The sequence below is a fragment of the Pagrus pagrus genome (genome assembly GCF_965226575.1).
Source record: "Pagrus pagrus genome assembly, chromosome: 4".
In the NCBI taxonomy this organism is placed as follows: domain Eukaryota; kingdom Metazoa; phylum Chordata; class Actinopteri; order Spariformes; family Sparidae; genus Pagrus; species Pagrus pagrus.
The window spans coordinates 18,632,534-18,646,786 of NC_140188.1; the positions used below are offsets into that span (position 1 = coordinate 18,632,534).

Sequence of the window (14,253 nt, forward strand, 5' to 3'; positions counted from 1 at the left end):
TGGGGTTGGTTTTTTTTTTTGAGGGACTTGTTTGCGCCGCACACAGAGGAAAGTTATAGGACGGGATGTGAGGCTGATGTGCTGTTTGTGTTTTTGCCTTTCACAAGAAAATGCTGACGGAGAGAGAGAGATGGAGGGAGAGAAGAGAGAGCAAGTGGTCCGGCTTTGCTGAATTTAGTCAATTATTTTTCCCCCGGAAGACAAAGTCTCTATACTGCCGTCACAGTCTCCTTGGAAAATGAATTATTTGCATTGCTAGCACACCGGAGTGAAACCTATTGGGACTGTTACTGTAGGCTCAAGTTAACAAGACAGATAAACAAGCGTCTGCTGAGGGAAAAGTCAAAACAAAAGGACTGACTGGGACTTTCTCATTCAATTCCTCCAGCTTGTGCTCTCGTTATTAAAGTTTAAGCACACTGTTCTCCTTGATCTGGGTTCAATTTGGTCTTTTCCAATCAACTTTTGGTGTGGGATCCTGCATTATGTATCAGTTTCTAGTCCCCCCATTGGCCAGGCCCCTCTACTTCCTGTTTCTCATTTTTTTGTCTCCCGTTCGTCTATAAATTCCCCCTCGTGGCTCTGGATGTAGCGGCAAGCAGTCTGAGGTTCTGCCACTCCTCGCGGTCATATTCAGTTCATAAATCTCTCCTATAATAATCATAATCATCATCATCACCATTATCACCATCATGACTACCATCTCCTAGGATGAAAAGGAACAAAGAGACGAGACGACAGACAAATGGACAGAGTTACCTGTGAGGTGGCCCTGTGGAGGAAGAGAGGAGTGATCGAAAGAGGGGGAAAAGAGGGGGACGTGGGCATTAAGGGACGGACGGATGAGAGCGACGTAGGACTCAGAAATGGAGCTAACGGGCCCTAAATTAACAAAGAGATGGTGGAAAAGTGTGAGGAAAAGTACAGCGTTTACACAGAGAGAGAGAGAGACAGACAAAAAATAAAGAGTCCAGAATGTGAAAGATAAAGAAAAGGATGATGAAACACATAATCTGCATGTTCAACATCTAAATCGCTGCTGCTGGGTGAAAACCGCCAACTGCTCTTCTTTGCTTTTGGAGTTTATAATAATAAAAGGCATTAATTGTTCTTGTGCCGTAATCTTTACAATGATTTTTTACAGTTACATTTTTGCGGGTGAGACGTTTTCACCTGACAGCAGTGACAGGTTAATCTAAACGTAGCATTAAAAGGCACAGCAGGGTAGGTGGAATATCGCAGCAATAGTACAGTATCAGCTCTGCTACTGTCTACTATTGTTACACTATTCCACGCACCTTAACTGTGAGCCTTTCGGTGTGGCAATCCCATATCCTTTGGAGTCCAGGTTCCCTCCGACTTTCATGGTGTCGCACGGCTTGCGCTGCTCCGTGTACTCGTTCATGGTGGACTCCAGGAGGAAGGCGTACTTCCCCTTGGACTTGCGGACCCTCGCCACGCCCTCCGCTGTGGTTTTGGTGAAGACGGTCGGTTCGGCGGACTTCATATATGACCACATCTTCTCGTATACGGCTATTTTGGACCTCTGCAGTGGAGGGGGAGAGAGCGGAGGTTAGTTAGAGATGAATGGGCAACATTTTGCGAACATATGAGGACAGATTTTCTCACAGATGATGGTTTTCGTGAGGAGAAGACTGCCAAGGGAAGAGAGACCATGTTGGCCAGGCCGCTTACAAATGATTACACTTCAGGCAAAGAGATAACAGATAGAGAAAAGACAGCCATGTCACTCCTAACTACCTCAATCGTTGACAGGTGTTGATAAGGAAGAACGGTGTGGATGAAAGGTCTCACAGGCAAAGAACAAAAAGTGACATTTTCGGCTATTTGTGCAGATTAAGTGAAACTCAGAGGCGAACAGTTTGCACTGAAGTGACCCTGTGAAACAGGATTCAGGCAATTTGACAGAACTGTAACAGTAGGAGCTGAAGGTATTGTAAAGCTGGTGGTACTCTATATTCATACAGTCATCCAATCCTGGGAATTACGGTCAAAACAAACAATGAACACAAATCTGAAAGAGGGAAAACACACGGACTAAATACACAAGAAGCTAATTAGCTAACGAGACACAGGAAACAGATGGGAAAACACACAATGACAGAAAGTTGAACAAAACATGACACACGTCGCCGAATGTGCCAAAAGTTTGAGCAAAAAATACAGAGCCCAGCTGTTTCTGTACATTACTGAGCCCTTAAAAAAACACATATGTGACCTGTTTCAAAGAAGGAATGACTCTACTCGGGGCTGAGAACCACAGACATTGTTGGCTTTTCAGAGGATTTGTTGAAATCTAACAATAATACAGAACACCAGCTTCATCGTTTCAGAACGGCATGATGTTGTTGACACATCCATGCTCTGTTTGCACTCCTGGACGGCCCCGCGCACTTCGCTGATGCCCGAAGCGTTAGCAGCTTCTCTAACCGCAGATTTGATTATTCAAATCAAAATGCTATTCTCACTGAGACAAGCAGGATGAATCTGAGATGTAACCATGAGAGCTGAGAACAATGAGCGCTATTCATTAAGACCACACAGTGACACTCAGTGCTGTTTATTGATTAGGGCACTTTTTCCCGTGCCTCTAAAATAGAAACAGCATTACAGTTCTGATATTAGACTTGCGCGATCATTTGGTTTATTACTCCAGTTTCTCACGGAGTCGAACAAACCGCTGAGGCTGATTTTCACTCTTACAGTCCTTGAGTGAAATTACACCGCTGATGGAGGGCTGTGTCTTCCATCTTCCATTTTGATCCTCTGGCACATAACGACATTTATAACCACATTTAAAATGTAACACTACATCTCCCTCGACAAGTCAGGCATCAATCTTACTTTAAATGAGTTTATGACGGGCATAGTGGCACACTGATCCGATTGTGCAGCCGCTATGAATTTAGTCACCTGCTGCAACAGAAGAGCTTTTCAGAGGACAGCTGTCGGACATGATGCGATAGATCGCATTATATGGTGTGTATACCATGCATATGTGTGTGTCAGTGCACCGGTCTGTATATGTGTGTGTGTGTGTGAATAAAGTTTTGTGTTTTCCTGTGTGTGTGTGTGTTGACTGTGTGTACTCAAGGGTGAAAATAACAAGCAGAGGAGTCAAACTGTCATCCTCCACAAGCGTCCTGTTTCTTTCTTCTCTTTCTCTCCCGGTGATAAAGTGTTATTCTGTCGCTCTGCAAGCGACTAGCCATGGCCTCAGCCACCGAAACCAGCGCCCGGGGAGATGGTATGCGCGCGTGTGTGTGTGAGTGTGCTACTAGTGCGTGACGGACACCTATCCCATAATAATGTCACTCATACCAAGAGGGCCAGCGAGCCCCTCGCCTCTCTCCTGTCCTCCTATCTTCTCTCTCTCATTTCTCTGTCTACCAAAGTCCATCAGAGACAAAAAAAAAAGAAAAAAGAAAAGCTTTCTCATCATCCACTTCTCTGCACCCTTAGCCTCATTCCTCAAGCTTAATCCATCCATCCATCTTTCACCTATTTTCCACATTTTTGTACGGCTGCAGCATTACTCGCGTGCATTTCTATCTGCCGGGGTGTCCGTGCATATATTAGAGCAATTGAGAGTGTGAGAGGGACAGTGATGATGATGACTGTGCATGTGTAAAGCGGCGTCTGGCCTCGTCCAGGGACGGATGTGTGACAATACGGTGCGATTCTTTCCAGATTCTTTAACAATGAGCGAGGCTGCGAAGGAGGAAATGGATGCTGCGAGTCACCTTCAGGCACCCACGCTATGGAAAACACCTTTAACCACACATACAAATCTGCGTCGCACACACTCGCATATATGCATACGTGGATGCTTACATACTCATGCGAACACACATACACACACGGATAATTAATGGTGGTGGCGAATCCCCCTCAGCTGTGGGAGAGTAAATTGCTTTTTCACCCTCCACAGATTTCAGCCCGCTCGTTATGTTGATGATGCCAGAGCCGCTCACAGAAGCACAAACTGTCTGCTACAACCTCCACCTCCCCCTCCTCCCACCCCCGAATACACACACTAGTGCACACATCTTTACAAAGCATAACTGTAAATTGGTATACACACACACACACCAACACACAATGCATGAGCTCACAAACAATTCTGAATATTCCCTACGGAGCGTGACGATGTGACAGGGCAGATTTGTTTCTGTGCACGTGATGACGCTGGTGTTTCGCCCAAATCCGCAGAAAAATTCTGTCTTCATCAGCATTGTGGGCATTTTTGTGTCCACGCTTGTATATGCTTATGTAATTGCAATCCACATGGGTGAACAGGTCAATGGGTGAAGCCACTATAGGTCTCAGCTCACAATCTACAGTAACAGCTCCCTGTAGTATATACTGCTCCACCTCTGTCCGTCTCTGCTTTTTTGCTCTTTGTTATTACCGTTATCATTATTGCTGTTATTATTTTATTGACAGTGTAGAGGAGTGACTTTTAATAAAAAGGTATAAAAACCCATGCAATACCTTTTTCTTCTTGTACTCAGAATCTTGCTCCGAAACCTTGACATGAACTCTGATGAAACCAAGTGTTTTTCACAAATTTGCCAAAAAGTGAAAGCCAAATATTTCAGCTTAGCGTCACTTCCAAAATATAAGCCTCTCTCAATTCAAGATCAGGAGAAAGTCATCCATTCAGTCCTCTCCTCCTACCTGGACTATTGTAAATCGGTTTACACTGTCATTAGTCACTCGTCCTTGTCCCACCTACAGCCTGAGCACATTTCTGCTTCTTGGCTTTTGTTTGGCTTCAATAAAGCTGACAAAACCTCCCTCATGTTTGTTTCCTGGTACTGGCTGTCAGTTTATATCAGAGGTTACTTCAACTTTGTGTTGAAAAGTCTTCTTGTGTTATCTAACCTCTGTGCCACAGCTAATTTAAATATAATCAACGCTGCAATATGGCTTATTGCAACATCCAAATCACAAGAAGCAGCATTTTGATAAAAATGTGTGAAAAATGTGTGACACAACAGCATTATGATGAAGTACTGTAGTGCTGCAGAGCGTCTTGGCATCTCATGTTTGTTTGGTACAGACCCCAACAAATGTCACAGCATCATCATGACTTTAATTTTTTCAGTGAAAATACAAACTGTGATTTGAATTTGTGAACTGAATTGCTTATTCTTCCTTTTTTTAATTTGTTTTTAATGTGTTTTAGTGATTCTTACCTCGCTTGTTTTATTATTATGAATTGTAATGTTTACCATATCTGTTTTTGTCTTCATAAAGCACTTTGTAACTTGTTTTTTAGAATTGATATTTAAATAAAGTTAACATCCAAGCTTAATAGCTCGCAGTCTTGTTTTTCTCTTTCTCTCTCTCGCATTTTGCAGGCTTATTGCCATGTTTCCTGATGTATTGCTGCGAGCAGCTGTTGATGATTTGAACAGTGAGAAACCATCAGAGTGAAAGTGTCTTGCATCTATGTGCGCTAGATACAAACTAAACAGGGAGCCCTGCATGAATACTGTTCCACTGCACTACTGAAACTCTGCAGGGGAACTTTAAACTTTTTCTGGCTGTTGTGGAAAACAATCTAGATGTAAATAAGATCATTGTATGTACGTTTTTTCTCTAAATCATTATCGCGTATATGGACATCCTTGAAATTTTGAGATTGTGACTAGAATTTCAAATAAAGTTCTGTATGTAGCAATAACAGCGAGCCCAGCTGGATGAAAATAGTCCTCCTGCAGGTCGTCTGAGACTTGAAGGCTTTTTCCCATCTTGAGCTCGGTAGCAAATTAAAATGACTAACACAGTAAAAGCCTGAAACCTCAGAAGGAATTAAGTGAATGAGCATATGAGTCCATACCCTGAAGAACTCCTTTGTAGAGCCTGAGTCCAGTGTCCCGTAGGCTATCTCTGTCTGCTTGGCCAAGTCCTCTGCGCTCTCTATGGGTGACACCATCCTCTCCACGGTGAGGAAAGCGGCCAGGTTGGCCGTGTAAGAGGAGATGATGATAAGGGTGAAGAACCACCACACCCCTCCGACAATACGTCCAGACAGAGACCTGGAGAGAAGACAGATGGAGGCATGAGAAAGGGAGAAAACAAGGAAGAAGAGAGATTAAGATTAAGGAGATAAAGGGAAAGAATTGTAGATGAGAAATTAGCAGAAGGACAAGCGGACAAAGACAAGGATGAAGGTTAAAGGGATAAAAGGAATATAAAAGAACGATGGAGGGAAAAACAGAGAAGGAAACATAATTAAGGTTAACTCCTCGGAGATATGCAAAACAACACAGTGTAGTTTTTTTTTTCGATGCCACTGTGTGCATGACTGTGAAAATGACAAGACCGCCAAAGTAATTGTCTCTCAACCCTCGAACCGATTCAGCACTAACAATAACAAAGGCAACACGAAGCTGATTGTAATCTGGGCGCTCCTCCGTCTCTCTCGCCCTCATCCCTCTCTTTTCTCTTTCTCCATGTTTACGCTCTTTATCTACCAATTGTGAGCACCTAAGTAAGTGGCACTCCAGTTTGTTTGTGCAAACCTGTTTCCACTGTCTAAAGGGGAAGAGAGCAAGCAAGAGCGAGCGCGTTAAAGAAAGAGGAGAGAAATGGGAGAAGGTAGCCGAATGTGAAGTTTTGTTTTTACCACCTTGAAACTCCACGTTCCACGGCTTTAACATGACGACAAGATGCGACTTGTCTTTCGTGCGCTGGTAGCAGAGAAATTAAATATCACACATCCAACAAGCCAATCTTCATTCAATATTCATTCTCCTTTTAGCTCTGTTTTTGGTCCCTACCATCTCCTTGGGGAAATATCTTCCCTCTTAGCAGCTAAAAGCTCCTCTTTGTTCACCGGCAAGTTCCTAACTTTTGTTTGCCATTTGGAAGCTACTGTAGTAACAGCTGCCAGCTGCTGCTGGAAACAAGAACCAGAGAGAACAAAAACAGTAAAGTTGTGAGTTGTAAAACAAAAGCAATGAGCTTAAGAATGCCCTGACACTAAAACTGGGGGATTACTGTATCTTCACAGCCCCATCACATCAAACATTACACATCTGATCCTTTGTTATTATAAAAATATTGATTATAGCTGCTTGAACAAAATTGGAGTTGGTACACTCTTACAAGCATCCAGAAAATAAGGCCTTACATTTCTTGGACAGGTAGCTGTCTGTCCATGCGGCCGCTCTGACGTGAAAGCAGTGTTGTGTGATTTATTTTTAGGGTGGGATGGGTTTTAAGGAGTGCCTGCTGGAGAGGGGAAAGAGGAGTGAGAGAGCCGAGAGGTGCAGTGATGCCTGACTCGGCATAAATTGTCACCTTTCGGAGCAACTCCGCATTCTGCTGCTGTTCAGAAGCGAGCACACCTCTTAATCCTCACACACACGCACGCACACACACACACACACACACACACACACACACACACAATTGATGGCATGTGTCCTTGACGCATTGATCTGTTAGTCTGAATTAATGAACCTGCCATACACTATTCCTGAGAGAGAGTTGTTAGGTTTCGTTTTAAACTCATTAGCAGACAGTGGAAACATATTTTCAGTCAGACTTGCAAAAGCAGTGGACAACGGGGGTCAGGTACTGATATGTAAACTACACACATTGTTACTGCTTTTAATGTAAACACAGGCAATGACTATAACAATGTGATAATGATATCGATGCTCAGAACAACAAACATAATGTTGATAATAATCATGCGAAGGAGAAGGAAGAAGACGAGCATGGGCGATATGTATAGAAACTCATTATCATATTTTCTATGGGGTCTCTAACAGAGGCCATCAAGGGCGTGGGATCTGATTGGTTAGCTGGTAAATGAGCTGTGACAGCATTTAATCTGACCTGATGGAGTGACTGTGTGATTTAAGTGGACATCCGAACAGAAAGAGGAGGAAGATAGAAGCAGGGAAAAAGGAAAAGAGGACGACACGAGTGAAGACAGGAAGTTGTTCGTTTGGCAGCTTGTTGGATGAAGGACAAGACGTGCCTTCATGTTTGTTAGATAAGGAGATAAGTTCCCCATCTACATAGACTGGAATGGATATATAAATGCAAAACTAGGGGGCGCCATCATTTAACCATAAAAGTATGAAATAGCCTACAACATTTCTTGATGAAATTGGGATTCTTATAGTTGTAATCCAACAGGGAAACGTTAAGAGAGGGAGTTTGAAAAGTTGTCTGTGTCCACTTTGAGTTAGACTTTATTCATTGCCTGAGCAAAATTTCATTGGACCCATTTTAAATACCAGGAGCTTTGGTAGTAAAGCGTTGCTAGTGTATCTGATACCTAAAATGCATGTCTTCCGATGAGAGAGGGAAGGGATTCACCAGAAGGAAACACAGAACAGACTCTGTAGTGGCGACGCACGTAGAGTTTTACAACCTGCCAACTGTTCAGCTGTGAAAATTAACTTATCTAGTGCCCCTAATTTTGAGTTGGCAGAATGGAGTCAGATTTTGGACTGGAGTTTGGCAACGGGTACAAAAAGCAACAAGTGGGTTTCTTTTTCCTGTGTAAATATTCAAACAGTCAAATTAAACCCTCTGGCGCATAAAATGTGTTGACAAGACACAAACCACATTATTCAGATCTGCTGAACAGACGCATCTCTTATGAAATCAGTCAAATCAGGTTTCTTGACTTTGAAGACTTCTGATGAAACATGAGATCTATATGAACTCTTTAGTGCATGTCAACAATCGGTTCAGTTGTGCCATCAGCTGATTGGAGTCCTTCTGAACGAATGCTGCATTCGTCAAAACCAAACTGCTTTTCTAGCTGTATTTGTTTAAAGTTATTTACTTGACTGATGAATTTCTTTGGTCCATAAATTTAAATGCAGCAGGTGAATGTATACAGTGCATTTTTACATCTATATATCTAATCTGTTCAGGATAGTGACAAGATCACATTAGACTGAGGTGCCTGAAATGAATCAACTGCCACATGCAGCCAAAGCCAACCAACCAAACAACAACAAAAATGTCACTTCTTCTATCCTGTCCACTTCATTTCATGTGAGGGTTTCAGAGAAAAAATTATCCAGATTGAATAAATAACAGTGTGAACGAAGCCAGCAGTAGACGCCACATCTGAAATGTCCCTCTAACTCAGGGGGCACGAAAACAACCATCCTGTAGAGGCAAAAAAAAAAATAGATTGGTTGAGGACGACATGATTAACAACATGTCTATTTCTAAATGTGTTGTCCTCGATTTATGTGTGTGTGTGTGTGTGTGTGTGTGTGTGTGATTGAATGAAGAGAGAGGGACGTATTCACCGGTGTTTGGCCTTGGAGCGAAGTTGGAGAACATGTTTACCCACCGGAGCGAGGTCGATGGAGCATGCTCCAATCAAATGAGATCAGTGTGCGAGTGTGCATGCATGCATGCGTTTGTGCACACGTATTTCGTTGCCGTATTAGTGCATTTTCTGTGTACGTACGTGGGCGAGCTTTGGGAGTGACGTCCTTGATCCTTCAAACGACGCGTCAGCGGGAGTGTGGCGAGTGTGTTTGTGGCGGCGTGAATGTGTGTATCACCTGTGCGTGTGTGTGTTGGTATGCAACAGGCGAATCGTTCTATAGCGGGTCATGTATCATCTATGATAGCCAACAGATTGCCTCCCCAATCCTCTGTGTGAAAGATTAATGGCATGCTGTTCCTCTTTCTCTCTCTCATACACACAAACACACACACACACACACACACACACACACACACACACACACACACACACACACACACACACACACACACACACACACAAACACACACACACAGTTCTGAGCTTTACAGTTTCTTTTCATCTGAATTTTCTCAGAGGAAACTGTAATTTTCGGCCGTGTGTGCACATGATCTTGCATGTGCTTTACTGTCTAAGGACTAATGGAAGACAAAGATGTTTCCCGTGGCTCAATCATCAACTTATTTTCTCTTTGGCAGCCTACAAGTATGACAGCGATCACAACCATCTTGGCAGAAAAACGCGTTAATGCAATTACCATAACAACGGCCCACAAACACACACAGAAACACACACAGGAGCACTAAAGTAGATTGATGCTGACACATATCATTGATGCCAGACACACAAACAAACTGAGCCAGAGCTGAGTTGCTTTTGTCCATAAGTATGTTTTTCACTTTGGATGTGTCTATCTATATAATTTAGCTCTGAGCCGACTCTTCAGGATAGATTGATGGATACAAAACATACGCGACACAAATGCAAATATTTAATAAAAGAGTATGAAAAAGCAAAAGCAAATGAGAATTTAAGAGTATGAACAGAATATAAGGATAAGAAACACACACAGCAATGAAGTGACAGTTAAAGTATGCCTTCAAATGTTTTATAGTTCGATATAGACGATCTTAATCGTCAGTTGCCAACATGGACCGTGAAACTGTTTTCCTCCTCCTGTTGTTTCTGGCTTCAAGAGTTCAATCATGTGAGTATCCTCCAAAGTTGATGTCTTTTTTAGTCCAAAATTCGCTCTTTATGTTTCCACAGACAATGTTAGTGTCTGCAGAGCTGCAGTGGAGCGACAGAAACACAAAGAAGTAAGAAGAAGAAATTAAGTACTAAAAAAAGACTACATTTGAAAGGTGCCCACTTGATTTTTCACAATCTGTTGAAGCTTTGTAATACATCTTATTTTACACAGAACAAAGACTGTGGATTTGTCCCTGATTACTAATGTTGGATGTTAAAAATGTTGCATGTTAAGATGGGAATGATTATTTTCATGATCTTTTAATCTAATGAAAAGGAGGTTGTTTTAAACCTTGTGCATTCGTTGGATTGTCAGCAGGATTACACAAAAACAACTTGGATGGTGGATGGGTCTCGGTCCAGAATAGACCTCAATACCTTTTGGTGCTAATCCCAATACAGGGACTTTTTCTTACTACTTCTTCTTAATTTCTCAGGGAATAATTTATGGATCTTGATGAAAAAAATCTGGCGTACTTGACTGGTATCTGTGAGTAAGGACAAAAGCTGACTGATAGACATCTTATACCTAAAAAGCATGTCTTATGATGAGCGAGAGAAGGGATTCACCAGAAGGAAACACAGAACGGACTCTGTAACGGTAAATGCATGTAGAGTTTTGCAAACTGCAAACTGTTCAGCTGTGAAACTTATCTAGTGCACCTAATTTTGAGTTGGCAGAGTGGAGTCAGATTTTGGACTGGAGTTTGGCAACAGGAACCCAGTAGAGCGCATACCCCCGCCTATGCGCTCTACTGGGTTCCTGTTGCCATTCTAGTTTTATACAGTGCAGAAAAGCCACACTTATTTCATAGTTATACTTGGATGATGTTGGAAAAGATGGATACAGTATGGTGTTGCAATATTTTGTGGTACAACTTGATGCTGATCCTAGATCGGGTGATCTTAAATTATGGTTAAGTAGTTAGAGGTAATTTAAAAGTCAGACTGATAAAGGGCTAACAAGTTTTATTGGATTAGGCTGGATTGCATTAAAGGGGACTGCGAGGCTTTGGCAGAGGTATGCAATCTACTGAGTGCCACACTAGTTGATTAATTGTTTAGTCTTAGGACAGACAGCCAGAGTCCTAAGTGATATTTTCAAATTGCTTCTTTGTCCAACGAACGGTCCAAAAAAAGACTCTTCATTTAAAATCGTCAATGGCAAAGAAAAGCATCAGATCATCACATCTACTGTCAGAGGCTGGAACCAGCATTTTCTTTGATTTTTGCAAGAAAACGACTTAAACGATTAATCGATTATCAAAGAAATAACAGCAATTAATTTCCGTTCAATCAACTAATCAATCAATCAATCGACTGATCGTTGCAGCTTTATTTAAGACGGACTAAAATGACATTATAAACATACCCATTAACATCTTTTCTCTCTAATACAGTGAATCCTCATATTATGAAGTAGTTCTACATGTTTTGGTGAATTTACAAAACAAAACAAAAAAATGGTTCCTGACAGACGTTAAGTGGTATTTTTTTTCTTCCTCTTGTTCCAAGAATCGTTATTAGATCACATTTTCAAACCGCTTTGCACACCAGACATCACGGGTGACGTGCGTGTCATTTGATTATGCAAATTGAGAGCTTGTTAAAAACTAATTTCCTTGTTTGTTGATACAGGCCGACATGGGAAATCCAAGACTTTTTGCTGCTGACATTACATCCCAGTCGAGTAAACAGGACGTGTTTCATGAAGTGACGGTGACAGAAATGTTCTGACAGTTATTAGTGTGTCTGATGTTTTGGGGGAGTGATGAATGTTTGATTTTGTGTAGACGAGAAGAAAGAAAGACAGACAAACATCATTTTCTCCTTCTTGTCTTTTATCTCTTGTCTCGTGGACTACGGGTGTGAAACAAAGTGAATCGACTGGCTGATTGAAACGGGCAGAAAGGCTCCACAGTAGATGAGCGTGTGAAGGCCGACGGAAAGAAAGGCAGATTAATAGATTGAAGATTAGATGCAGCAGATAATGAAAGGCATAATGAAATAAAATAATAACAGGGATAATAAAAGTGGAGCAGGAGCGATAGGAGACACCCAGAGAGAGAGAGAGAAGATAATTTAGAAGCCAGTCGCACTTAAACTGATGTGTTTGTGAAATTCAGCAATAGTTTTTATAATCAGTGACCTTGAGCCCTCAGTGCTCCGCTGTAGTTAGTTAGTCGAACCATTAGCAGGATCTGTTGCTGCCATTAACTATTCAACACGCCCATGGCCATTTACTCAATACTTACACATGACACACACACACTCAGAGCCAGGAGTGCCTTCACCAAGCAGCACACACACACACACACACACACACACACACACACACACACACACACACACACACACACACACAGAGAAGAGAGCTGTAATTTCAGATGTTTATTGACAGAGACAGATCCAATCCCTCTGAGATGTTCGATGGTGATCAGTTTACGTCCCTCTCTCCCCCCCCCCCAATTCTCAGTGTACACATCCCGTCACTTTCCTGCAATTTATTCATTTCTACATTTAAATTCCGGACCCATCACCGAACCGTCCATCACCCTTTCGCGCTGTGACCGGCCCAATCACCGACATTACAAACCGCCCCCCCCAAAAAACCCCGGTGCTGAAAGATGACAGGTGCGCAGTGCAAAATGCCATCTCAAGGTCACTCTGACAAGGCGTGTGAGTGCGTGTGAATGTGTTTGCTGCCAGCCATTACCTTCTGCTTGATCGGAAAGGTGAAGGAAAGCCAAAGTCGGCGAGTTTTGCAAAAGACAGAAAAAAGTGAAGCACGCAGGCATGCCAACACACACACACACACACACGCACACACGTGTCCTTGTTATTTATAGCCGTGAAAAAGTCCATTAACTAAGGTGATGATTGGACTGTAAAACAGCAGGAACAGGCGATAAGTGAAAGCTGTGAAAAAAGGATAGCTAGATAGATAGATAGATAGATAGATAGATAGATAGACAGATAAATAGATGAAGAAAGAGGAGAGAGAAAGTGGGAGAGGAGTTGAAGGAGTGTGTGTTGTACTGTGTCTCCCAGACTGCAGAGATGACTGCAGCAGGAAGAGAGGGACCCACACTGAATACCAATGGGCCTACTATGGCAGCTCAATACACAATACACCACTCGCACAGCCTCACAGACACACTCACACTCACACGCGCACACAGTGTATAAAGTCAAAAAATCAGTTTGTAACACACGGACCAGTCGGAAAAAGGTGCTCATAAAGGCTGTAAGACGACACATGAAACAAGACAGAAGAGTTGACTTTAGAAAGAAGAACACAAATAAACTGCAGCAGGCCAAGCAGGCAGGCTGCAAAGCACATGAATGATATCTAAAAATGTGCTAAATTCCCTATAATGTTGATTAATTGTGTAGTCAAGGGAGTAGCAATTAAACTGGTAGACAATATATAATAGATGAAGTAGCAGGTATTTAAAGGAGGAAAGGCCTTCAACCAGTCTCCTCCTGTAGAAGCTGCCTCCGTCATTACAGTCCGCAGTAAATGTCAGCTGTGATACGCTGATCCCTACAAGTGGCAGGATGGATAAAATGGATAAAACCTGGACAAGCATCACTTGGATGTGGCAGACATATGGAAGATGGAAAAAGGCTATGATTATGAGATGGAAAATGCTGATGTTTTCTCATGGACCTCAGGGCAAAGAAAGTAGTTGGGTGACGTAATGGAATAGATA

The 14,253-nt window shown here is 42.4% G+C and overlaps 1 protein-coding gene across 4 annotated transcripts in view; it reads right to left on the bottom strand.

The window, feature by feature from the left end:
- gria4a (glutamate receptor, ionotropic, AMPA 4a) overlaps window positions 1-14,253 on the bottom strand; it is a 113,176-nt gene that overhangs the window by 16,260 nt on the left and 82,663 nt on the right. For all 4 annotated transcript variants that reach the window (XM_084351685.1, XM_084351684.1, XM_084351687.1 and 1 more), the window contains exons 14-15: window positions 5,870-6,068; window positions 1,299-1,546 (exon numbers count right to left, since the gene is read on the bottom strand). In XM_084351685.1, coding sequence (XP_084207811.1) covers window positions 1,299-1,546; window positions 5,870-6,068 — 447 coding nt within the window. The remainder of the gene's footprint in view (window positions 1-1,298; window positions 1,547-5,869; window positions 6,069-14,253) is intronic.